This window comes from Furipterus horrens, unplaced genomic scaffold (genome assembly GCF_987537825.1).
Source record: "Furipterus horrens unplaced genomic scaffold, mFurHor1.1.pri manual_scaffold_17, whole genome shotgun sequence".
Classification (NCBI taxonomy): Eukaryota; Metazoa; Chordata; class Mammalia; order Chiroptera; family Furipteridae; genus Furipterus; species Furipterus horrens.
Genome location: NW_028327187.1, coordinates 83,335,422 through 83,363,409, shown reverse-complemented (window position 1 = coordinate 83,363,409; position 27,988 = coordinate 83,335,422). Strand labels below are relative to the sequence as shown.

General features: G+C 37.8%; 1 protein-coding gene and 1 pseudogene across 3 annotated transcripts in view; both read right to left on the bottom strand.

Annotated features, from left to right (window-relative positions):
* Window positions 1-7,203: 7,203 nt before the first annotated feature.
* LOC149991485 (protein mago nashi homolog 2 pseudogene) lies at window positions 7,204-7,897 on the bottom strand (annotated as a pseudogene).
* Window positions 7,898-19,264: 11,367 nt separating this feature from the next.
* The window catches only part of ZNF41 (zinc finger protein 41), a 35,315-nt gene continuing 26,591 nt past the window's right edge, over window positions 19,265-27,988 (bottom strand). For 2 of the 3 annotated variants that reach the window (XM_090264214.1, XM_090264213.1), the window contains 3 exons: window positions 26,528-26,654; window positions 26,166-26,261; window positions 19,265-21,374 (listed from right to left, as the gene is read on the bottom strand). In XM_090264214.1, coding sequence (XP_090120340.1) covers window positions 19,324-21,374; window positions 26,166-26,261; window positions 26,528-26,654 — 2,274 coding nt within the window. In that variant the 3' untranslated portion in view covers window positions 19,265-19,323. Of the gene's footprint in view, window positions 21,375-25,359; window positions 25,563-26,165; window positions 26,262-26,527; window positions 26,655-27,988 lie in introns of those variants that run through there. The other variant, XM_090264215.1, reaches the window with a different exon arrangement.

The following is a 27,988-nucleotide window of genomic DNA, read 5'->3' as shown; positions in this document are numbered from 1 at the left end:
AATACAACTACCTCAGAACTAAGGACAAACATAAGTTCCAGAAAATCAAGTTGCATGGAAGTCCAACAAACAAAGATATAAAGAAGAAGTACTCATCCAGACAGGTAGGAGGGGCAGAGCTGGGGCAGAGAGTATGCGGTGTGGTGGCAGCACCAGTGGCAGCGGCAGGCCTGGGGAAAGCACCGTTACACGTTTTAAAAACTCGGGAGGGACACCTGGGGAGCGCTCCTGGCACCAGGCCAGACCGCACATCTCATGGTCCCAGCGCCAGGGAAAATAAAGCCTCATTGCTTTTGACTGTGAAAACCAGCGGGGACTGGGGCAGAGGAAGAAAGTACTGGTCTCTCAGCAGAGTCCACTTGTTTAAAGGGCCCCCATAGTCCTAGCATGTCTGCAGACCCACCCACTCTGGGAACGACAACCAGGGAAACAGCTAGAGAGGCCCCAGTCCTATACAAAGCAGGAGAAGTGCTTGGAAAGGGGCGAATGTTGAGCAAGCGGCATTGTTCCCTCTCAGACCCCTCCCCCACATACAGCACCACAGTGTGGTGAAACCGGTCACCCTGTAGTGATGAATACATACGGATCTGCCCCTTACAACGTAACAGGAGCAACAGCTCTACCTAAGACACAGAGGCAAACAAACACAGGAGCCTGTCAAGATGAGGACACAGAGAAGTATGGCCCAAAAGAGGGAATGGATCAAAGTTCTAGTGGGAGAACTAAGCGACGAGGAGATAGCCAACCTAACAGACGCAGAATTCAAAACACTGGTGATAAAGATGCTCACAGGCTTGACATATATGCTTAAGTACGGCAAACGCATAAGGGAAGAAGTAAAGGCTATGCTAAATGAAACGAAGGAAAATCCACACCAAAACAATGGTGAAGGGAAGGAAACCGGGGTTCAAATCAATGATTTGAAACATAAGGAAGAAATAAACAGTCAACCAGTGCAGAATGAGGAAACAAGAATTGAAAGAAATGAGGAAAGGCTTAGGAACCTCTGGGACAACTTTAAACATGCCAAGATCCGAACCATAGGGGTACCAGAAGGAGAAGAGGAAGAGGAAGAAATTGAAAACTTATGTGAGAAAATAAGGAAGGAAAACTCTCCAAATTTGGTAAAGGAAATAGACATACAAGTCCAGGAAGCACAGGGAGTCCCAATCAAGCTAGACACAAAAAGGACCACAGCAAGACACATCATAATTAAATGCCAAAGATTCAAGATAAAGAGAGAATCTTAAAAGCAGCAAGAGAAAAGGAAAGAGTTACCTATAAAGGGGTGTCTACAAGACTGTCAGCTGATTTCTCAAAAGAAACTTTGCATGGTAAGAAGGGACTGGCCAGGAGTATTCAATGTGATGAAAAGCAAGGACCTACAACCAAGATTACTCTATCCAGCAAAGCTATCATTTAGAATGGAAGGGCAGATGAAGTGCTTCCCAGACAAGGTGAAGCTAAAGGAGTTCATCATCACCAAGCCATTATATGAAATGACAAAGGGACTTAAGAAAAAGAAGATCAAAACTATGAACATTAAAATGACAACAAACTCACAACTACCAACAACTGAATCTAAAAAATAAAAACAAAATCCAACTAAGCAAACCAGAACAGGAACAGAATCATAGTCATGGGGATCATTTGGAGGGTTATAGGCTGGGAGGGGGAACAGGGAGAAATGGGGATACGGTCCAGGGATTAAGAAGCATAATCGGTTGGTACAAAATAGACAAGGGGAAGTTAAGAATAGTATAGGAAAAGCTGAAGCCAAAGAACTTATATGCACGACCCATGGACATGAACTAAGGGGGGTTGCATTGCTGGAGGGAAGGGAGTACTGGGTGGAGCAGAGCAAAGGGGAAAAAGTTGGGACTTTTGTAACAACATAATCAATAAAATATAAGTTTTACCAAAGCCAGTAAATAACTTAAAAATGTGCAAAGGACCTGAATAAACATTTCTCTAAATGAGATATTCAAATGGCCTAAGCACATGAAAAACTGCTCAATATCATTAGGCATCAGGAGAATGGAAATAAAAAACACAAGATACCACTTCACATCCACTAGTATGGCTAGCAAATAAAACATAGACAATAACAAATGTTAATGAGAGTGTGGAAAAATTGGCCCCATCTTGCTGGTAGAACGTAAAGTGGTGTAGCTGTTTTGGAAGACAGTTCGGAAGTTTCTCAAAAAGATTAAACATAGAGTTACCATATGATTCAGGAATTTCACTCCTGGGTACCCACCCAAGAAAAATGAAAACATATGCCCATACGAAAACTTTTACACATATGTATATGGCAACATTATTTATAGTAGTCAAAAAGTGGGAACAACCCAAATGTTCTTCAGCTAATGAGTGGATAATAAAAATATGGTCTATTTACACAATGGTATATTATTCAGTAATAAAAAGAAATGACGTGCCCTGACTGGTGTGGCTCAGTGGATTGAGTGTCAGCCTGCAAACCAAAAGGTCATTGGTGCTATTCCTGGCCAAGGCACATCCCTGGGTTGGGGGCCAGGTTCCCAGTTGGGGGTGTGCGAGAGGCAGCCAAGTCTTTGTATCTCTTGCACATTGATGCTGCCCTCTCTTTCCCTCTCTTTCTTTCTCCCTTCCCCTCTCTCTAAAAGTAAATAAAATCTAAAAAAAAAAAAAATGTACTGATACATGCTGTAACATAGATGAACTTTGAAAACTTGTTACTTCAGAGAAGCCAGTCACATAGGACCACATATTGTATGGTTTCATTTATATAAAATGTCTAGAATAGTCAAAAAAAAAGTATGGAGACAGAAAGTAGGTTAATGGCTATCTAGGGCTGGGGTTGGGGGAAGTGGGAGAAATGTAGAGTGACTGCTAATGGGTATGGGGTTTCATTTTGAGATGATGAAAATATTCTAAAATTTTATTGTGATGGTTGCACAACTCTGTAAATATACTAAAATTAATTCAATTGTTGCATTAAATGGATAGATTTTACTTTATGTGAATTGCATACCGATAAAGTTTTTAAAAATATATAAAAATAAGAAAGATTTTAACTAGGTCATAAAGGAAAAAAATTAATTAGTACCTGCTTGCATTTTGAAAAAAATATTCTTTTTCTTGTCCTTGCTGTGTGTTATTGGGGAAATCATATTACCTCTCTATGCCTCAGGTACTGTATCTATAAAATGGGGATAAAATAATGCTTATTAATTCATAGGGACAGAGTTACTGTTAAATCAAGTTATATATGTAAATTAATACTTAAAACAGTGCTAGGCACATAGCTGCATGTATTATTACTTGTAGTAGTAATGGTAAACATAATTTATAACAGTGATAAATCTTAGTAATGATTATTTATAATATTGCAAATAATGTTTTATTGGTGATGGTAATTTATAATATAGGAAGTAATATATAATAGTAATAGTTTTGTGCATTTTGGCACCTTTAATTTAACTCAAGATTTTAATAATCTCTCCCAAAGACATTACAAATATTTAATATGCTTATGGTAATATTTTTCTTCTGATGATGTTGCTCATACACTAATTTCTAGTGTTCAGGTTCCCTCACTGACAATAACCAACATTTTCAAAGACTTCTGAGGACAACCATTCCCCCAAGTGATAATCTTTCTGTTCCTATTTCCAAGTAAGGTTACATCGTGAGGTACTGGGGGTTAGGACTTCAATGTACTTTTTTTGGAGGACATAATTCAATCCATAACAGTTCCCCATTATGCAGTCTTCAATATGGACACATCCTCATATTTATAAATCTCTACTATTTCCAAGACTACAGATGACAAATCCCCAAGCAAGCCCATTGTAAATCATTCCCTTGAAAAGTCTCCTCTGCACTGTGGTATATATATCCCCTTTCACAAATACCCAACTGGCAAATACTGTATTAGTTTCTATTGCTGTGTATCAAATTACCACAAACTTAGCAACCTAAAACAACACCCATTTATTATCTCACAGTTCTGTAGGTTAGAAGTCCAAGTGAGCTTGGCTGAGTTCTCTGCTTAATGGCCTCACGAAACCAAAGTCAAAATGACTGGACTCTTCTCTGGAGACTCTCAGAAAGAATCTGTTTCCAACCTTATTCAGGTTATTGGCAATTCAGTACCTTACAGTTGTAGCACTGAGTTTCCCATTTCTTTGCTGGTTGATAGCCAGTGATGGCTCTCTGCTTCTAGAGGCCAGATGCATGTCTCACCACATGGGCCTCTTTGTCTTCAAAGCCAGTTAGGATGAACCAAATGCTTCTCATGCTTCCAGTTTCTCTGATGTCCTCTTCTGCCTCCCGGAGGAGAAAACTGCATGTTTGAAGGGCTCATGAGCTTAATTAGATTAGGCTCAGCTGGATTAGCTCATTTAAGGTCAACTGACTAGTAACCTTAATTATATTTTCCAGATCCAAAGTTATATCTTATGGGAAGCCAGGGTGCTTGGTGGTGGCAAATGTAGCTCAGCCCCAGAGTGGAAAACCACTGGGAGTGTGGTGGCACGCAGGACCCACACCACACACCGGTTTTTCTGTGGGCAATCAGGCCTGCATTTATATAATAGTTAAAAAACTTGCTTTCTGCTAAAGGACCCCCTCATCCTGGACTGAGAACAACAGATGTTCAGCGTGTAACCTTGAACCAGTCTCTTAGAGCTTATTCTGGGCTCATTTCTAAGAATAGGATGTGGCTAGACAAGTAATCCTTATCTATGCACGTGTAACATTCTTTCCTCTTATATGTAAAAGTAATAATCACATAAGGCAAAGATTGGCACTATGATTCACAATTTTCTTGGATGTAATCCACCTAAGAAATCAATAAAAGCCTGTTAAGGCAGGGACAGAGCGCGCTTTCTCCTCTAGAAAGTGGCCAGTTCTGTCCCCTCTTCTCCATAGGATTCTTGCAGTCACTGTGCATTTATTCCCTCATCCACAATGCCGTGGACCCTGCTGGTTCGAGGTCCACGACAATATCTCATCATATTTATAGGCCCCACTCACATTTAAAGGGATAAGTTTATTTCAGGGTGAGAGGGGTATTGGGGTCTTTCTGAGAATTCTGCCTTCTGTAACCACTGTTGTACTGTCTTCTTACTCATAAATATCCTGCTGGAATATCTGCATTGATGATCCCCATTGGCAAATCCTCTTTCATAAATACCTACCCATGACAAATCTTTCATTAATTAATCCATTGGGAAAAAGATTGCCTCATTTAAAAGTATTCATTAAAATATTTCCACTCATGAGTCCTTTTGACAAATCCTCCCATTGAGAAATAAAAAACATTGACATATCAACTATTGATTCCTGCCATTAAAAAATCTTATTCATAAATACCCATTGGAGTATTTCTTTCTTATAACCCCTGTTGAAAAATCTCTTTTTATAAATAACCCTTATAATACATACTCCATTGTTGCTTGTCCATTGAAAAGTATCTATATTCTTAAAAACCCACCTGATGGTATATCCCATTTATGACATTTGCTAACAAATTGCCTTATTTTTTAAACACCTGCCTCTTGGCATATTTCTTATTGCCCAGGTCATTTCACAAACACACCCATCATAAATACTTCTGATGACATGTATCCCATTGGCAATACCTATTGTATATGTCCCCATTCATATACATCTATCAATGTATCACTGTTTGATAGCTCCACATTTACTAGGATATATACTCATAACTGCCTTCCAGGTGTAACTCCATTGATGATCACTGGTGACAAATCTCTTTTTTCTTAAATACTCACCAAGGACATAGCTCTCATTGACAACTCAATTTACAAATCTGACTTGCAAATACCTGCCCAATGGAATTTTTTACTTTGAAAAATCTCAGTTGAACACACTCATAAATATTTACCTGCTAGAGGATATCTCTCACTGACAGCCTACATTGGCCTATATCCCTTCTCACTATATACTTCTCACTATACCTCACACTGATATTCCCCATTCACAGATACAAGTTCAACTGCATACTTGTCTCAAACCCAGGTTACAATACTCCCTGTTCATAAAAATTATACCAACTTGAATATATTTCTTAGTGATGACCTCCACTGACAAATCTCCACATTTATACATTCCTGCCTGTGTCTTTTTCCAGCCAAGATAAAGTCACAGGAACTGGATTTACCCTCATGCCTGGAACAAAGAAAACAAAAATAGATGAAATGCATTGGAAAATAGTTTTCAAGGAACTGTATATCAGGCAATTAAGAACAGTGATCGCAGAGAAAAGGGAGACAAATGAGGTTAGCCCTATGATTGGTCCAGCATTACTTCCTTCAGAGTTTCCAGGGCACTGCAGAGAGGGGGAACTGAGGAAGAGGTCGGTGAATTCCCTAAGGTGAGAAAGAACTGAAAGTCTAGGGAGAACAATACAGCTAGAATTCACAGGGCAAACTATCAGAGAGGAGAAAACTTCACAGAGAGAAGACCCAGTTGATTTGCCTAGAGTCCTTCTTGAATATTCTGTAGAGTACCAATGAGCACATGTGTGTGAGGAAACTAACTGAAGCCAGGGAGAGAACCATCTGAAAGAATAAGAGCAAATGGTATCTGATGCTCATACAGGGCTAGGAATATTGCCTGTTCTCACTAGCCAGACTGGAAACATAGATCACTGGGTAGAGAATTCAGGAAGCTATTGTCTCAGTAGTGGGGAATAATTAGATACATATAAAAATTTCTTAAGTATATTTTATTGATTATGTTGTTACAGTAGTCCCATTTTTTTCCCTTTGCTCCCCCCTGCACGTACTGTACTCCTCCCTTCTCTCCAGCAACACCCCCCTTAGTTCATGTCCATGGGTCAGGCATATAAGTTCTTTGGCTTCACCCTTTCCTATATTATTCTTAACTTCCCCCTATTTTGTACCAACCGATTATGCTTCTTAATCCCTCTTGCATGTACCCAACTGGGATCAAACCTGTAACCCAGGTATGTGCCCTGACGGGATGGATTCAGCAACCTTTTGGTGTACAGAATGATGCTCCAACCAACTGAACCACACCAGCTAGGGCTCTTTATGTATTTTTTAATTTTCATTTTGAATAAAAAATTTGTTTCCTTCACATCCATAAAAATGTCAATATTGTAAAGGACAAATAAATGCTCCCTTACCCAACCTTTATTTTAGTATAAAAACAGCTTCAAAACCATATAATTTAGATTGGTTTAATCTTGAAATGTAATCCAATAAGACTAAAAATTACACATTTCATGCCCTGTACCAAACAGTAAAATACTCAAAGGCCTTCAGGATCCTTTGACTGATTTATATCAATAAGAGAACCTATTTTTGATGTAGTAAAAGAAATGTGTTCATCTCCAATTCAAATTTCAAGCTTCTTTGGCCAACCCTGTCAGAGGGAGGCCACAAAGCATCATCTTCTTTTGTAAATTCACTATTATCAGTAATCTCTTCAGTCTTCTGTACGTAGGCCTCTTTTCTGATCAGGGCATCATTTCTGTAACTGCTGTTGCTGGCATATCTAAACTTTCTCTCTGGCCAAATCTGGAATTCCAGAAACTCATGTCCAAACTTGCCCTTGTGCCCTAAATAGTAGTGCAGGTAGAAATTACTGGCCATAGCCATTTTTGTTCCAGGAAAACCTGCTGAAGGCTCAATGTGCCAATGCCTGGCAGTGACATTCGAAAGTTTATTCTTAAATATATAACAGGCTCCGAGACAATACTTTATTCTAGTTATAGGTGGCAACAAATGTTTTGGCAGGGAATCCAGATGTTTAAACAGGAATGGATTTAAGGATTGCCTGAATGACCTTTATTAAATTTATGCAATTGTACAACCATCACCACAATCAAATTCAAGAACATTTATATAACCCCAATAACATCCCTTATATTAATTCAGTTAATGACTGTTCTCATTTTCACCTTCAGACAACCACTAATCTATAGATCTCTATAGATCTGACTTTTCTGGACAGTTAATATAAATATGATATACAAATACAATATTAGATCTTTTGTGTCTCTCTTCTTTCACTTAGCATAATACTTTTGAGGTTCACCCATGTTGTAGTATTTACAGGCATACCTTGGAGATACTGTAGGTTCAGTTCCAGGTCACTATAATAAAGTGAGTATTGCAAGAAAGTGAGTCATAATCTTTCTGCTGGTGGAGGGTCTTGCCTTCAGTTTTTTTAAAAAATACAACACCTCTGAAGTGTAATAAAACTGGGTATGCTTGTATTAGTTTTTTGTTTGTTTTATTTATTTATTTATTTATTTATTTTGGCTGAATATACCACATTTTGTTTATCTACTCCTCAGTTGATGGATATTGGGATAGTCTCTACATTTTGCCTTGTATGAATAATGCTGTTATGAACATTCATTCAGGTGCTTGTGTGACCACATGTTACACATCTTTTGGGTAGATAATAGGGATGACATTTTTGGGTGCTATGGTAAATTTATGATCAACTTTTTAGAAGCTACCAAACTTTTCCAAAGTGGCTATACCATTTTAATGCATTCACACCAGAAATGTATAAAAGTTTTATTCTCCATATCTTTACCAACATTTATTATAATTGTCTTTTTTATTATAACCACTTTAGTACATGTATTGTACAAAAAAGTAATGTTTCATTGTTTTCATTAAAATTTCTCTAATGACTTAATGATGTTGGGCATCTTTTCATGTACTTATTTGTATATCTTCTTTGGTGAAATGTCTCTTCAAATCTTTTGTCCATTTAAAAAAAATATTTTATTTATTTATTTCTAGAGAGAGGGAAAAGGAGGGAGAAAGACAGAGAGAGAAACATTGATGTGTGAGAGAAATATCAATGTGTGGTTGCCTCTTACACACACCCCAACCAGAGACCTGGCCCACAACCCATGCACGTGCCCCAACTAGAATTGAACTGGCAATCTCTTGCTTTGAAGGACAATGCTCAACCAAGCCAAACTGGTCAGGATCTTTTCCCCATTTTTAAACTGGGTTATTTTTCTTCTTTTTATTAAGTTGTAATAATGCTTTATATTTTCTAGATACAAGTCCTATGTCAGATACATGATTTATAAATATTTTCTTCCAGTCTGTTTTGTCTTTTTCCTTTCTTAATAGTGTATTTTGAAGTACAAACCTTTTTTGTTCTGATGAAGTCCAATTTATCATCTTTTTCTTCATGGTGTCCTCTTTAAGAATTCTTTGATTAATACAAAGACCCAGAGATTTTCTATTTTTTGCTAAAACTTTTATAATTTTAGCTTTTATATTTACATCCTTGATCCATTTTGAGTTGATTTTTAGTATGGTGTTAAGCAAGATTAAAATTTATCTTTTTGTTTTTGGCTATCCAATTATCCCTTCACTAAATGTTAAAAAGACTTCTTTCTCCATCGAATTGCTTTCACACTTTTGTAAAGAATATTTTTACCATAAGTATGAGGGCTTGTTCCTGGACTCTATTCTGTCCCATTAATATATGTCTCTGTCCCCATGCCAGTACCACACTGTCTTGATTACTGTACTTTTGTAATAATTTTTAAATTGGGAGGTGAATTTCCTCCCACTTTGTTCTTCTTTGGCAAACTCCTTTTTGCTATCCTTGGTCCTTTCTATTTCTATATAAATTTAGGATTAGTTCATTAATTTCTAGGTAAGAAAGCCTTGTTGGAAATTGTATAAAGTTATATTGAATCTGTAGATTATGTGGCTTTTCTTCTTTAGCATAGATTAGGTTAGATTACATGATTTTGAGTTTTGAAGCAGCCTTGCATCACTAGAATAAATTCCATTTGGTCATGATGTGTATGTTTACATATTTCTGTATTCGGTTTGCTAGTATTTTGTTGAAGATTGTTACATCTATATTCATTAAGAACAATGGTCTTTAGTTTTCTTATGACATGTTTATATGGGTTAAGTATCAGGGTAATACTGCCCTCATAGAATTGGGGAGTGTTCCCTTCTCCTCTATTTTCTGATTTTGTAGAGTGCTGATATTATTTATCCCACAAATATTTGATGCAATTAACCAATTAAACCATCTGGCTTTGGTCTTTTGTGTGTGACAGAAGAATTAAACTGAGGGGAGTATGAGGGGGTTAAGTGGTAATGGAAAAAATAGAATAAAATTTTTTAAAAAGAAATTAAATTTACTAATTGCTTTTATTGAGGGTGGAATGTAAAATTGTGCAGCAATGTGAGGACCATGCCTGAGTCTCAGATCTCAGATATCAGTCATCTGTCTTGGGGAGATACTATCGTGGGATTGGAGGATAAGTAAATAAATATTAAATCACACTGTGATATCACTGTACACACACCATAATGGCTATAGTCCAAAAGATGGAAAATACCAAGTGTTGACAAGATGTGGAGCAACTGGAATTTGTATACTGTATTATTGGTACATCCACTTTGGAAAACTAGTTCTGTAAACTAAAGCTGACTATCTGGATACCATATGAACTGGCATTTTAACTCCTATATATATACTTAACAGAAACTTATAAATATGTTCACCAATATATAGGTACTAAAATATTTATAGCAGCACTATTCCTAATAACCCCAAGTGCAAACAACCCAAATGTCCATCAACAGTAGGATAGATAAATATGGCATATTCACACAATGGAATATAACATGGCAATGAATTATCTACAACTACATTAAACAATATAGATGAATCTCACATTCATAAGGTGAATGAAAGGTGATAAACACTGAAATATGAAATATAATTTTTTGACTTAATTTATATAAAATACAAAACAGACAAAACCAATCTGCTGTTAAAAGTCATAACAGGAGGGGAGAAGATGGTGGAGAAGCGAGGGGAGGCTGCACTTTCTGGCTCCCGAGACCTGTCTGTAGTTTGGACTAATTGCAGACAGAACATCTCAGTGAGCAGCTAGACACTGGCAGGAGTTGAGCCTTGGCACTGCTGGATTAGAGAAAACCATCTTGTAACGACCTGTTTGGTGAGGATAGCAGAGGAAAAAGAGACAAGACAGGATTTCTGACTCGGTGGCTCCCTGAGCTGCGACTGGAAGTACACAAAGGCTTTTTGGCGACCACAGATTTCCCCAGAGAGGAATCGGGAGGAGAGCGGATCTCTGCCCACTGGCAGAGCCAGGAGAGGGCTAGGTGGCATCTGGCGCTGAAATACAAGAAACAGTGTACTGTTGTGCATGTGAGAACGTGATTTACCTTTATATTTTTCTCTTGTGTATTGTGGAGAGGGGAGGAAAGGTTGGGGGTAACAGGACATTCTTAAGGAGCGCAGGCACAGAAGTGTGCTTGCCCACTCCCCAACCCTCCCCTTGGGTCATGCGGGTGCGCACAGGGAAGTGTCCTCATTCACTGGCCCAGGCGTGCAACCAAGTTGTAGGCTGCGCATCTGGGTGTCCCTCGGACACACCCCAACAGACATAAGATCAGTGCGCCAAAGGGCACAGCGAGGGCCCGCTGGGCACGCAGAAGACCATATGCAGTAGCCCCTGGCCAGCCCCAGTGGCCACCAAGCTGGAGCGCAGACCACTTGCGCAAGCTCTGCTCGTGCCCACCCAGGCATGTGTGGGAACAGCACGGCTGCAGCGTGGGAACAGTGGGTGGCGGCAACTCACAGACGCTCACTTCCACCATTTCCATCATGCACAAGTGTCCGGGGCCCTGCCCAAAGGTGTGAGAGACCAACTCTTGGGGCGCGGCTCGGCAGGCCTGAGGCTAGCACGCAGGCCACCTTACACATGCACATACGCTCACACACAAGCACCCCGGCTGGCTTCAACATGCACCAAATGAATGCACCGGCCACCGCGGGCATGTAGGAGTAACCCAGGCACACGACCAAAACCGCTGCTGCAAGGATCAGGAACCTTGGGCCCGCCTCATTAGACCAGCTGTGGATCCAGAAAAAGAAGATGACACACAAAGACTGAACTGAGAAAAACTTTCCTTTTGTATTTTTAAAAAATTTTTATTTCTATTTTAGTTTTTTATTTGTATTTTATTTTAATTTTTTTAATTTCTTATTTTTTATTTTAATTTTTACTTTTATTTTTTTAATTTTTTCTAAAACTATCTCTTTAATTTGTTTCATACCATTTCTCCTTCTTGTCCTTCCTCTTTAATTTTTATTTATTTGTTTGTTTTGTTTAGCCTCCCTTTCACACTAAATAAATAGAATATAACTACTATATAAATCTAATACTATACAATTCCACTTTCTTACTATATTCTGAATTCTTCCCTCTTTTTCTTTTATTATTATTAACATACAATGTAAATATTACCTACTGTCTTGCATAGTCTCGACACTTACTTGCTACTATTATTAATCTATCATTCTCTTTCTCAAAAATCATATTTCTCCTCCTTAAAAACAACTCTTATCTATTCTTCCTATAGTATAAAAGCCCTAACCTCTCTACATTTATATTAATACTGGCTTATTGGCTGACGATAGTGGGATAGAGGGTGGGGGATATTTTTGAGGGTGTGGGTTTCCAGCCTGGGCTGTGTGTTTATGTTTTTAACAGCATCTCCACAAAAGAACTGAAGACAAAGTGGATAGAGTGACTCTCAATCAACTAGCCAGAGGGAAGATCCTATCAAAGAGCATCTGAAATATAACCACACAGCATAAACAAATGACATAAAGGGTATCCCAAGAACATCAGGCTCAGGAGATCAAAGAGACTGCACCACTGAAACCCTCAGATCTCCTATAAATTATCTCATACCACAAAGGTGGGAAGTCAAAGCAGACAAATCCAAAAAACAAAAACAAACAAGAAGAATCCAACATGGTAAGACGCAGAAACAACCTCTCAATGAAAAGAAAAGAGGAATCCCCAGAAAGAGAGGTAGATGGAATAGACATAGCCCAAATGTCAGACATGGAATTCAAAACTATGATGGTGAAGAAGCTCAATATACTCGACAACCTCAAAAACAACTACGACAACCTCCAAGGAAGTTACCAACAACTCCCAAGAAAATTACAGGGAACTAACAGAGAACTACACCAGCATAAAAAAGGACATAGAAACTATTAACAAGAACCAGGAAGAAATGAAGAATACAATCTCTGAACGGAAAAACACAGTAGAATCAATCAAAAGCAGGCTAAACAAAGCAGAGGATCGGATCAGTGAGTTAGAGGACAATGTAGAAAAAAATTCCCAGACAATACAACAAAATGAAAAAGATTGAAAAAGTATGAAGAAGATGTAAGGGAATTACAGGATAGCATGAGGAAAACTAATATCCGAATCATTGGAATAAAAGAGGGAGAAGAAGAAGAATGAGGAATAGAAAAGCTGATAGGAGAAGTAATGACAGAAAATTTTCCCAACCTGAGAGAAAAAGTTATGCAAGTTCAAGAAGCACAGAGAGTCCCAATAAAAAAGAACCCCAAAAAACCCACTCCAAGATACATCATAATTAAAATGGCAACATTCAAAGACAAAGAGAGAATCCTAAAAGCAGCAGGAGAAAAACAGCAAATAACATACAAGGGAGCACTGATAAGGCTGTCGACCGATTTTCAACAGAAACACTACATGTCAGAAGGAAATGGTCAAAAATATTTCAAGCAATGAAAAACAAAGGCCTACAACCAAGAATACTCTACCCAGCAAGGCTCTCATTCAAAATGGAAGGTGAAATAAGGAGTTTCCCAAACAAAGGAAGACTAAAGGAATACATCTCCACCAAACCAGCATTGCAAGAGATGCTAAAGGGAATGTTTTAAGAAACAGAAGAAAAAAAAAGGAGAGAAACACAGGTACAAATGGAAATGAATACACGTCAATAATAACCTTAAATGTAAATGGATTAAATGCTCCAATTAAAAGACATAGGGTAACGGAATGGATAAGAAAACAGGACCCACATATTTTCTGTCTACAAGAAATACACCTCAAAACAAAAGATTTACACAGACCGAAAGTAAAGGGATACAGAAAAGTATTCCAAGCAAACAGACATGAAAAAAAAAAAAAACCTGGGGTAGTAGTACTCATATCAGACAAAATAGATTTCAAAGCAAGGGCAATAAAAAGGGATAAAGAAGGACATTTCATAATACTTAAGGGAAAAGTCCATCAAGAAGATATAACACTGATAAAGATATATGCACCCAACATAGGAGCACCCAAATACATAAAGAAAATACTAGAAAAACACAAGAAGGATATTAACAGCAACACACTCATAGTAGGGGACTTTAACACTCCATTATCAACAATAGACAGATCTTCGAAGCAAAGAAACACCAAGGATATACAGGCATTGAACAACACACTAAACCACATGGACTTAACTGATATATATAGAACTTTTCATCCCAAAGGAGCAAAATATACATTCTTTTCCAATGCACGTGGGACATTTTCAAAGATAGACCACATGATAGAACAAAAAACAAGCCTCAACAAATTCAAGAAAATTGAAATCATATCAAGCATCTTTTCAGACCACAATGCTTTGAAACTAAAAATCAACCTCAGAGAAAAATATGAAAGACATCCAAACTCATGGAGAATGAATCACATGCTATTAAATAATGAATGGGTTAAAATGACATCAAAAAAGAAATCAAGAAATTTCTGGAAACTAATGATAATGAACACACAACAGCCCAAAACCTATGGGACACAGCAAAAGCAGTCCTAAGAGGGAAGTTCATAGCATTACAGGCATATCTGAAAAGGATAGAAGAATCTCAAATAGAAAAACCTAACCCTAATGCTATGAAACTAGAACAACAACAACAAACAAAGCCTAGGGCAAGAAGAAGTAAGGAAATCATCAAGATCAGAGCAGAATTAAATGACATCGAGACTAAAGAAACAATTCAAAAGATCAACAAAGCTAGGAGCTGGTTCTTTGAAAAAATAAAATTGAAAAGCCTTTAGCCAGGCTCATCAAGAAAAAAAGAGAGAAGACCCAAATAAACAAAATCAGAAACGAAAAAGGAGAAATCACAACTGATACCACAGAAATACAAAGAATTGTAAGAAATTACTACAAACAACTGTATGGCAAGGAATTTGACAACCTAGAAGAAATGAACAAATTCCTAGAAACATATAACCTTCCAAAACTGAATCAAGAAGAAGTAGAAAGTCTCAACAGACCAATAACGAAGAAGGAAATTGAAACTAATCAAAAATCTCCCGGCACACAAAAGTCCTGGACTGGATGGCTTCACAGGCGAATTTTACAAAACAGGGAAGAAGTAACTCCTATCCTCCTCAAAGTATTCCAAAAAATCCAAGAAGTGTGAAAAATCCCAAACTCTTTCTATGAAGCCAGTATTACCCTAGTTCCAAAACCAGGTCAAGACACAACAAAGAAAGAAAACTACAGGCCAATATCACTGATGAACATAGATACTAAAATCCTCAACAGAATATTGGCAAACAGGATCCAGCAATACATCAAAAAGATCATACACCACGATCAAGTGGGATTCATCCCAGGGATGCAAGGATGGTTTAATATTCGCAAATCAATAAATATAATATATCACCTAGACAAAATGAAAGACAAAAATCACATGATCATATCAATAGATGCAGAAAAGGCATTTGATAAAGTACAACACCCATTTATGATGAAAACACAAAGCAAAATGGAAATAGAGGGAGCATACCTTAACATAATTAAGGCTATATATGAGAAGCCTGAAGCCAACATCATACTCAATGGACAAAAACTGAAAGCATTCCCCCTGAAATCAGGAACAAGGCAAGGATGTCCACTCTCTCCACTCTTATTCAACATAGTGTTGGAAGTCCTAGCCACAGCAATCAGACAACAAAAAGAAATAAAAGGCATCCAAATTGGGAAAGAAGAAGTAAAACTATCATTCTATACAGATGACATGATAGTATACATAGAAAACCCTATAAACTCCACTAAAAGACTACTCGATATAATAAATGAATTTGGCAAAATAGCAGGGTACAAAATAAATTTACAAAAATCTAAGACATTTTTGTACACCAACAATCAAATATCAGAGACAGAAACAGAAAAGAAAATACCATTTATTATAGCAACAAGAAAAATAAAGTACCTAGGAATAAACTTAACCAAAGAGATAAAAGACCTGTACTCTGAAAATTACACAACATTGAAGAAATTAAGGAAGATACAAATAAATGGAAGCAAATACCATGTTCTTGGATGGGAAGAATCAACATCATCAAAATGGCCATACTACCCAAAGCAATTTACGGATTCAATGCAATCCCTATTAAAATACCAATGACATATTTCACAGACCTAGAAAAAATACTCCAAAAATTCATGTGGAACCAAAAACGACCCCGAATAGCAAAAGCAACCTTGAGACAGAAGAACACAGCAGGAGGAATCACAATACCAGACATCAAACAATACTACAAAGCCACTGTGATCAAAACAGTCTGGTACTGGCTTAAGAACAGACATATAGATCAATGGAACAGAATAGACAGTCCAGAAATAAATCCAGGACTATACGGTCAACTAATATTTGATAAAGGAGGAAGGAACATAAAATGGAGTGAGAAGAGCCTCTTTAACAAATGGTGCTGGGAGAACTGGACAGGGTCGTGCAAAAAAGTGAAACTAGACCACCAACCTACACCACACACGAGAATAAACTCAAGATGGATCAAAGACTTAAATGTAAGCTGTGACACCATAAAAGTCCTAGAGGAAAACATAGGCAGAAAAATTTCAGATACCCCACGTAACAATATCTTCACGGATACATCTCCTAAGGCAAGAGAAATAAAGGAAAAAATAAACAAATGGGACTACACCAAGCTAAAGAGTTTCTGCTCAGCAAAAGAAAACGTCAGCAAGATGAAAAGGAAACCAACCATATGGGAAAACATATTTGCCAGTGATATCTCAGACAGGGGACTGATCTCCAAAATATATAAAGAGCTCATATGACTCAACATTAAGAAAACAGACAACCCAATTAAAAAATGGGCAAAGGAACTGAACAAACACTTCTCCAAAGAGGACATACAGAAGGTCCATAGACACATGAAAAAATGCTCGACATAATTAGCCATCACAGAGATGCAAATAAAAATCACAATGAGATACTACTTTTCACCAGTCAGAATGGCCATCATCAACAAATCAACAAACAAGTGCTGGTGAGGATGTGGAGAAACGGGAACCCTACTGTACTGTTGGTGGGAATGCAGACTGATGCAGCTACTGTGGAAAACAATATGGAATTACCTCAAAAAACTAAAAATGGAACTGCCTTTTGAACCAGTGATTCCACTGCTAGGATTATACCCCCAAAATCCTAAAACCTTAATTCAGAAGAACTTATGCACCCCTATGTTCATAGCAGCACTGTTTACAATAGCTAAGTGCTGGAAACAGCCTAAGTGCCCATCTGTAGGTGAGTGGGTCAAAAAACAGTGGTACATTTACACAACGGAATACTATGCAGCAGAGAGAAAGAAGGAACTCCTGCCATTTGCGACAACATGAATGGAAGTAGAGAGAATTATGCTTAGTGAAATAAGCCAGGCAAAGAAAGAAAAATACCATATGATATCACCTAATACAGGATACTAAAGAACAACTTAAACAACTGAACTAAATGGAACAAGGAGCAGAATAACAGTCAATAGAGGAGAGGGGAGAGGGTAGGGTTTAATCAAGGGACGTGTATAAATGACTCATGGACATGGACAACGGGGAGGGATATGATTGTGGGAGAAGGGGTGGGCTGGGTGGGGGAGAGCAATCGGGAAAAAATGGGACAACTGTAATTGAAAAACCAAAAAATAAAATTAAAAAAAAAGTCATAACAGTGGTTACCCTTATAGAGGCAGTGGTCAGGCATGGAAGGGAGCAAAGGGATTGCTTCTGGAATGTTGGTCATGTTCTGTTTCTTGATCTGAGCATTTTCAGTTTGTGAGAATTCATTCAGCTGTATGCTTATGACATACATTTTCTGTATTCATTATACTTTAACAAAATAAAATAAAATTGCATGCTAGAAATAAAACCCCCTTTCTCTTAAGTATTGTAAAAAAGATTAAGAGAAAATGAGAACGTATCTATATATCAGTGCTTTAAAAAAGCAATGCTCTTTCTAGAAAAGGCTTCCAGTTATTCAACTATAATAAGCTTTAATCATATCTTAAACTAACCAACTATAATGCAAAATGACTTTATCCCATAGCAATCTAAACAGAACTAGTCTTAATATGCATATAGAAAATGAATATATCTTAACCAAATTGGAAGAAAAACAAAATCAAAACTTTCTGATTGAAACCCAATTTCTCATTCTTTTTCAAACAAGAATTCCAAAGATAGCAAAGGTTTCAGTGGATGAGATTGGAATTTCAGAGTTTCATGGCTCAAGGTCAGTCACTAAAGAGATAAGAAGTCTGCAGTCTGCAACTTACATAAATGATAGCTTTTGGGGTACAAGCTAGAAGGTATGAATGGTTCTTTCGAGTATCATTACCTGCTGCCATGACATGGAAATAATGAGGCAACAATTGCCACCTTTAAATGTGTGCAACATTTAGTAACTGTATTCCTATAACATAAGCTAGAGTTTTGCCTGATTTGCCAATGCATAAAATCATACTTAACTTTAGGTTTTAAAATTCTATTTGATTTTTTAAAAAGTATGCCATGGTGACTTCTCAAAGGGAAGAGAAAGAACAGTTCCTCATAGCAGTCTTTTCTGTATCTTAAATGTCAATGATCACTAAAACTTCTGGCTTCTACTCACTGATCTGCATTCCCAAGTAGGTTTTTGCCTTAACTTCTGTGCCCTGCAGGTATTTAGACAATGAAAACTTTTTACCCACCCTGGAAATTTGAAAAAAACTTAAACAGTATTGAGTATTTTTACATACCACGGCATGAAGAACTAATTGGTGCTAAATTTATAAAGCCCTTTATCCAAAAAGTGAAACATAGGAGATTACAAATCATCTTCCAGGATCTCTATTTCTACCATTTGCAGGAGCTTGGGAGCCTCTGCATGAGTCCTGAAACCAAACAGGACTATTGTCCAAAAGCTTCATAGAAGAGTCTTCTTATACATATAATTGGGTATCAATTGTGGTGATGTAGTTACTTGGATTTGGGGGATACTTGGCTTTGTTTGTGTTCTGTTCTGTTCACTTCACCTGTAGTCCATCATATCTACTCCCCCCACACAATAATTGCAGCATCAGTCACTCCTCTTCTCCACTATGAGCCATCTGATGCATACCCAGTTATAATCTCCAGCTGAAGGCTTTCTTCAATCACTGCCTTTATAAAATTTTTCTCCACTGTGAGTTTTCTGGTGTTTAATGAGATTTGATCTGTCAGTGAAGGTCTTCTGACATTCTGTACAAGCAAAGGGTTTCTTTCCTGTATGAATTATCTGATGCATACTTAGTGTTGCTTTCTGGATGAAAGCTTTCCCACATTTACTGCATTCATAGTGTCTCTCTCCAGTATGAGATTTCTGATGGATGGTGAGGCGTGATTTCCAGGTGAAGGTTTTTCCACAGTCATTGCATTTATAGGGTTTCTCTCTAGTATGGATTTTCTGGTGTGTTATGAGATTTGACCTGTCAGTGAAGGCTTTCCCACATTCAGCACATATATTGGGTTTCTCTCCTGTGTGAATTTTCTGATGCACATGGAGTTGTGACTTCTTAGTGAAGCATTTTCCACAGTCACTGCATTCATAAGGCTTTTCTCCCATATGAATTCTATGATGTGCAATGAAGTGTGATTTCTGGATGAATGCCTTCCCACAGTCAGGACAAGCATAGGGTTTCTCTCCTGTATGGATTCTCTGATGCACACTTAGTGTTGATTTCTGGATAAAGGCTTTCCCACATTCATTGCATTCATAGTGTCTCTCTCCAAGATGAGATTTCTGATGTATTTTGAGGCGTGACTTCCATATGAAGGCTTTTCCACAGCCATTGCATTTATAGGGTTTCTCTCCAGTATGAGTTTTCTGGTGTTTAATGAGATTTGACTGATCACTGAAAGCCTTCCCACATTCAGCACACATATAGGGTTTCTCTCCAGTATGAGTTTTTTGATGTGTAGTGAGATTTGTCCTATGAGTAAAGACTTTCCCACATTCCGTACATATATAGGGCTTTTCTCCTGTGTGAATTCTTTGATGCACATGAAGTTGTGACTTCTTAGTGAATGACTTCCTACAGTCACTGCATTCATAAGGCTTCTCTCCAGTATGAATTCTCTGATGTGTATTGAAATGTGATTTCTGGATGAAGGCCTTCCCACATTCAGTGCATACATAGGGTTTCTCTCCTGTGTGAATTCTTTGATGCATCCTGAGTGCTGATTTTCTTGTGAAGGCTTTTCCACACTCACTGCATGCATAGAGTTTCTCTCCAGTATGAGTTTTCTGATGAATACTGAGGTCTGAATTTTGGGAGAAGCCTCTTCCACATTCGCTGCATTCATAAGGTTTTTCTCCCGTATGAATTCTCATATGTCTAAAGAGATATGATCTGTGGAAAAAGGCTTTTCCGCATTCACTGCATTTGTAGGGTTTATGCCCAGTATGAGTTTTCTCATGTGTAATGAGGTTTGACTTGAGACTAAAGGCCTTCCCACAATGAGTACATATATAAGATTTTTCTCTTGTATAAACACTCTGAGCTACATCAATTTGGGGCCTCTGAATGAAGACTTTCTCACTTTTGTTGCCTTCATGGGATTTTTCTCCAGCATGAATTCTCTGATGCTCAAAGAGATCTGGCTTCTGGGTGAAGCTCTTCACATACTCAGTATGTACATAAAGTTTCCCCCCAGTATGAATTTTTTGATGGTGGATGAGAACTTTTTTGTGGCCAAGATGTTTCCCACATTGCTTACGTTCACAAGTTTCTGCTCCTGTATTAGCATTCTCATTCTTAGTACAGGAAGAGCTATGGGTAAAATTGTTGTCATTTCCAAAAATCTTATCAAGGCTCATTGTTGCATTGCTTTTATTATGATTATGTAAGTTTAAAGTATGCTTCAAACCCTTTCCAAATGTGTCACAGTTATTGAGTCTTTTAATTGAAGGAACAAGCTTGGTACTCACATGAATTATTTTTTCAATGTTTTTACATTCATAGCCCCTCTCTTTAATGAGTACTTTCACATGACTAACAGGGTTGTTTTGGTTTTCTTGATATCTCTCTAACTGGTCATTATCTTGCCACAATTCTTCTAAAATGGAACACAATGAACTTTCTATGGATTGACCAAATTTCTCACAGTGGAATGAAACTTCTCCAGAAATTCTCTGTTGTTGGCTTTGCCCAATATCTTCATCTAAAAATAAAAGAAAAAATGAAAATTACTCAAGGAACAATTAGCAGAAGATAGAGGGTGCATGTAATTCAGGCAGGATGACCACAAAGTCCATATGACAATAATGAAAATAGTGATAATTCAGTAATATAGAATTCTTCTAGAACACTCACTTTATACAAGAGGATTATATAACATTTGTGATGCAGTGGGCACTGTTTCAAGTGCTTTACATGTAATAGCTCATTTAATCCTCACTAAACTCTAAGAGATAGCTATCATTCCCCATCATGTTTCACAGATGAGAAAACAGAAGCACAGAGAAGTTATGTAACTTGCTGAAGACCAAATAGCTAAATAAGTGAGAGGTTGGATTTGAACCCTGGGAATCCATATCCACTAGGAGAAGGTCTGGATAGTGAGCAGAGAGTAACTAGAAGAAGAAACTCAGTCTGTTAAAGGGAAGCCTGGCATGCAAGAAATATTTCAGATTATACAAGGTCTGTCCAGAAGGTATCCAGTCATGTAATATGAAAAATAGAGACATTTATTGAAGAAGATACAAGATACAAGGAACATTGTACACAGGACATGACGCCTCAGTCCCCTTCAAAGTAGGTACCTTGGGACCTCACACAGTTCTCCCAGTCCCCATCAGCTGCCCCACCTTATTTTCCTGAATCTCATTGATAGTCTGAAATCTCTTCCCTTTCAAAAATGATTTTAGTTTTAGGAAAAGCCAGAAGTCACAGGGCACCAAATGTGGACTGTAGGGGTGCTGAGTCACCTGGGCGATTTGATATTTCACAAAAAAATGGCAGAGGATGTGATGCATGAGCGGACACATTGTCATGATGAAGCTGCCAATCACAGTTGCCCATAGCTGTGGCCTTCTGAGTCATCTGAATATTTTCCACAGAGGAATGTTTAAGCTTAACACAAAATTTGATGCAGATTTGTTGCTGTACTCACTCAGTCATTTTGAATGCCATGACCACACAGTACACATGCTCACTCAACAGTGGCTACTGCCCCCATTGACTGGTACAGTGAAATTGCCATTGTTCACGCATGCACATTTCAGTCCACTCTCCTTGTCTGCCAGGTTACATTGATGTCATGAAAACCATTCTCATTATATTAACAATGGCTGGACTTTTTCTGGACAGACCTCGTATGTCCTTTACGTATCAGCTCTAAAACCTTACTAATCTCTCTGCTTCTAGCTTTTCTCTCTGAACTATTATGAGCATCAATGTTAAACTTATGTGCATCGAATATCAATTCCTTTATATCTATAAGAAAAACTCTTACAACACCAGCCATCTTGACATAGACAAACAGTAAATAGGTATGTGTGCTCCACTTCTATAGCCAGCTGCAAGTTCTTCTTGGTCCCAGGGATATATGCTTCTAACAAGAGTAAAATAAGAGAGGGAAAGCCAGCTATGGCAGAAATGTCAAACCATCCACCAAAATTGATTTACATCTCCTTTTATAGTAATGGAATGTAGCTGGGCATTACATTGAGCAGCTTCACTTTGTTCTCACTGGTGGAGTATGAGCAGAAGTAATATGTGCCACTCCCAGGTCAGGCCTTAAGACAGTGGACAAATCTTCAGTATTCCTCCTTTACCTCCCATTGATACAATAATGACCCAACATAAACCATGCAACTGACAATGCCTTAGGAGATGGCAGAACAGTGATTTGGAACATGGACCCTGAGTGATGTGTCAGGATTAAGGTTGACTTGTTGAATAAACTCATTCACTTCAGACTTCTTATATGAGAGGATATACATTAATATTAAACTTTTGTTTTACTCCTCTGTGCATATTCAAAATGAATTGTGCTCCATAATACCTCTAATTTCAGTACACCTCTAGGAAGGTTGTATCTGCTATGATATATAAAAAAATACAGTACCACACACATTGATACTCAATTTGGCACAGTTTTGTGTTATAACAGAAAGTATTAATACACAAAGACTGAAATTATTAACATTTCATGCAGCTGTCTTCCCTTTCCAAATATATTCTATGACTCTTTGAATTTCTCTTAGCAGACGCTTGAACCAAATCCTTCTGAAACAGAGCAAAATATCCTCCTCTATCTCCCCAAATTCAATAAATTTAAATTTAAATTAACTAAATAATTTCCATGCTTCACTTTGGGGAACTGAAGAATAAGTGTGCCAATTATCAATTTATTGTCTCTCAACTCCAAATTCATTCTTCCTTGTCCACTCTACAGAAATGGACCTGAGTCTCTTTAAGTATGTTTTTTCTTCACCCATTTGGCACAATGATGAGTTTGGTCAGTAGAAGGTAATGGAGAGACATTGCAGGATGAAGGTATTTTGCTTCCTGGTTCTAGTGGGCTCACTTAGCACACTCAGCAAGGGCAGCTTGTCCAGCACCAGGCTCCTGCAGTGTGGGTGGCTTTGCCAATATCTGATGCACATGCAGCTTCCTCAGCACCCAGGTCTTGTAGTGTGGGTGGCTTCTTTAGAGCTCAACTTCTGTCTGTAATGGGTGACTTCTCCAGCACCCAGCCCCTACAGTGCATTGCAGCCAGCCGCACTCAGCGGTTTAGCTTGGCACCCCTCTCAGATGATTGGTAGAGAGATACCTCCAGCAAGACACTTCTCTATGATCAGCTTTCTCTGGAACCCGAGAGGGAAGATTTCCAGCAAGTTCTGCCAGTATGGCACCACAGAAACTCTTCTGCCATGCTGTGAACCTCAGTTGTGCCCTCCTAACAAAGTCTGGATCTCATTCCTTGGAAGCAAGGGAGGCATTTTCTTGGGTGCTGCATCACAATGGCAGAGGTACTGGCTGTTCCTTATTCTTGTTATTCCTTTATTTTTTAGAGTTCTTTTTACTTTTACTAGCTGTCCCTTGTTAGTCCAAGCCCATTATAGCTAATAATTTTTTATGTTAAACTTCCCTGTTCAAATTAGTATGTAGTTTCTCTCTCCTGATCGGACCCTGAATTATACAATAGAAACAAGGTCTTAATTCTGGGAACTGTCTAAAAACAGAGGTAAAAGCCTCAGTTACCACAGCGTCTAAAATCCTGTGCTTCTTCTCTAAGTTGCTATGAGATGAAGGAAGAGAAAAGGGAATGAGCCATATATGCTGAAGTAATTAAGTGCCATTTTCCAGGGTGAAAATGTATCACCTCAACAAATAGAGCACAGAATAAAGTAAGACTCAAGGAAAACAATAAATGTGCTAAACATAAAGAAAATGTTTAAAATGTACAGCAAAAGAAACAATCAACAAGATGAGGGGTGACCTATGAAATGGGAGAAAATATTTGCAAATCATACATCTGATAAAAGGTTAATATCCAAAATATGTAAAGAACTCACATAATGCAATAGCAAAACAAACCAACAAACACTCTCCCACCCCAACTTAATTTTTAAAAAGTCAGAGGTTATATGAAATGTCAAAGGGACTTAAGAAAAAGAAAATCAAAACTATGAACATTAAAATGAAAACAAACTCACAACTACCAACAACTGAATCTAAAAAATAAAAACAAAATCCAACTAAGCAAACCAAAGTAGGAACAGAATCATAGGTATGGGAATCATTTGGAGGGTTATCAGCTGGGAGGGGGAAGAGTGAGAAATGGAGAAATGGTGCAGGAATTAAGAAGCATAATTAGTTGGTACAAAATAAAAGGAAGTTAAGAATAATATAGGAAGGGGTGAAGCTAAAGAACATATATGCACGACCCATGGACATATAAGAGGGGGTGAGATTGCTGGAGGGAAGTGAGTACTGGGCAGAGGGGAGCAAAGGAAAAAAAATTGGGACTACTGTAACAACATAATAAAATATACTTTAAAATAAATAATAAATAAAGTTCAGAGGAACCGAATAGAAAGTTTTCCAAGAAAACATACAGAAGAACAACAGGTCCATGAAAAGTGCCCAGTACCACTGTTCATTAGGGAAATCAAAATCATAATCATATCACCTCACACCTGTTAGAATGGCTATCATCAAAAAGACAGAAAGCACTGGCTGCTGTGGCTCAGTGGGTTGAGAATCGATCTGCGAGCCAAGAGTTGCTGGTTCCATTCCCAGTAAGGGCACATGACTACGTTGCATATCAGGTCCCTAGTTGGGGGCGTGAGTGAGAGGCAACCACACAGTGATGTTTCTCTCCCTCTCTTTCTCCTTTCCCCTCTCTCTAAAAATAAATAAATAAACAAATAAATAAATAAATTATTTTTAAAAAGACAGAGATAACAAATGAAAAACAGTAAGACACATAGCACAGTATAATTTACATATACTAAAAGTACATACTCATAAACCAGTACTTCAGGTTTTAAGAGAATACCACACAAATTCACAGATCAAATGCATTTGGCCAGGTGTCCATAGGAGGAGGCATAAGTAATGAATATGGGGAATTGGAATAAAAGGGAAGAAATTCAAACATACCTGAATGTACAAGGAAAGAATCAAGATAAGGGGGGTGGAGGTGGAGTAAGAGGTATAAGAAGGTGCTAGATAAGATAGGGTGGTATGTATGTGATCCAAGGTACAGTATTGGAGACAGTTTTCTTGTCAAATAGTCAAGAGAAGATGATAGATGTGACAAGGGTCATAGCTGGAGAGAACATTTAGGTTTCAGAGGGGCTTCTGTCAACTATCCCACAAGCAAATCCAAAAATTCACAACCTCTAAGACAAGTTATCTTCACAGCCTTTGAAAAGTACCAATCACTCCTACAAAAGTGAGATTTACTTCCATGTCCCCCATCTCCCTGGGCCACACTCACCTGAACAACTCTGATGTGGGGTTTCCCCTTCCAACGTCCACGGTCCCTCTCCTTGCTCTAACTTGAAGATGACCTCTGGTTTGGGAACTTGGTACCCTGTTAATAGGACATGATACAAGATTGGGTCCAGCTAAATGGGTTTCAGGGACCTTATAATGACACTTACATTTGCTCTTCAAAAAAGTAATCACTTTTCACTGGGAATAAAATAATCACAGAGATGAAAAAGGACTGAATAGTGTCAGACAACTCAAGGACAACATCATCACATGTTTGCAATGGCCCAGAACACTCAGCAGCTGAGAATGCAAATAGCCTCACTGAGGCTCACCCTGGCAGAAATATAGGGTGGCTGTGCTTACCGACTGAGAGCAGGTGGCTATAGTTCTCCAGTGTCACATCCCAGTATAGGCGCCTTTGAGCAGTGTCCAAGTGCTGCCACTCTTCCCTGCTGAGGTCCACAGTTACATCCTTGAACGATACTGAGACCTGTAACAACACAATCCTGTTCAAAACAACATGGTCAGCACGGGGGTATAGTGGGAAGATAAATACGAAGTTGTTTTTAATGGTTTATCATAATTTATCATGTAGGGTTTTCACTCAGTACCTAGTTTTGCATTTTATTTTGTGAGAAAAAAAACTTATTGAAGTATCTTGACATTCATTGTGTACTACATTCGTTCACTTATTCAGCCATTCATTTTTATAAAAAATGAGGATTAAAATTGGCTTTCTTTAAGTCCTCTAGTTAATGTAGGAACACAATACAATACATTTACTGGTCAATTCTGTGCTAGGCAATAGCAATAGAGTTGAATAAAATATAGAACTAATTAAAGACTTGGAGACCAATACAGGAAGACACAGAGAATGCTAAAAGGCATTTGGAAGAAATATATGGGGAAAGGCAAAACAATAAAGCCTTTAAAAGATAATATAGACAAATATCCTCATGATCTTGGTTTAGGAAAATAATTTGCAAATTGGATGCAAGAAACATTATCCATAAAGAAAAAGATAGATGTCTGTCTATAATAGTTTGAAACTTCTATTCATTTAAAAGATAGCATTGTAAGAGGGATAAAAAAGGAAAACCACAGAATAGGAGAAGAAATCTTCAACAAATATTACTGACAAAGGTTCTTATTTAGAAAATATAAATAACTCTCACAAACCAATAAGAAAAGAGACCACCTAGCAGAGAAGTGGGCAAAGGATTTGAACAGGCATTTTGCAAAAGGGGAAATCCAAAGCATCACTAGACACACAAAAAGAGCTTAACCTTAGTTAACCAGGGAATGCAAATTCAAACTACAATGAGATACCACTACACAATCCCTAGAATGTCTTCAGTGTACTAAAAATATGAAGTAATGAAGAGAATATAGTGCAATGAGAACTCTCACACTACTGATGGCTGTGTAAATTGGTACAACCATGTTGGAAAGCATTTTGGCTTCATCTGGTAATGTTGAAAGCAAGTAAACACTAGGACACAGTGATTCCACTCATAGAAATATGCCTCATTTAAATACATGTGCATATGCAGCAGGAGGCATGTTCAAAAATATTTACAGCAACATTATTTAAAATGTGTGTAATATTTCATGATAAAAAGGTTAAAAAACAGTAATTTTTAAAAAATCAGTGTTTAATATAGCAGTATCTACTACTTTTGTGGAAAAATGTTAAAGATACTTTTTTCGTTGTTTTTATTTGCACAATCTCTAAACATATACCCCACCCACAAACTAATCAGGACCAGTTTTATGTTATAAAGAGACCTAGGGTGTTGGGGAAGAGACCCAAATGAGTGTGTT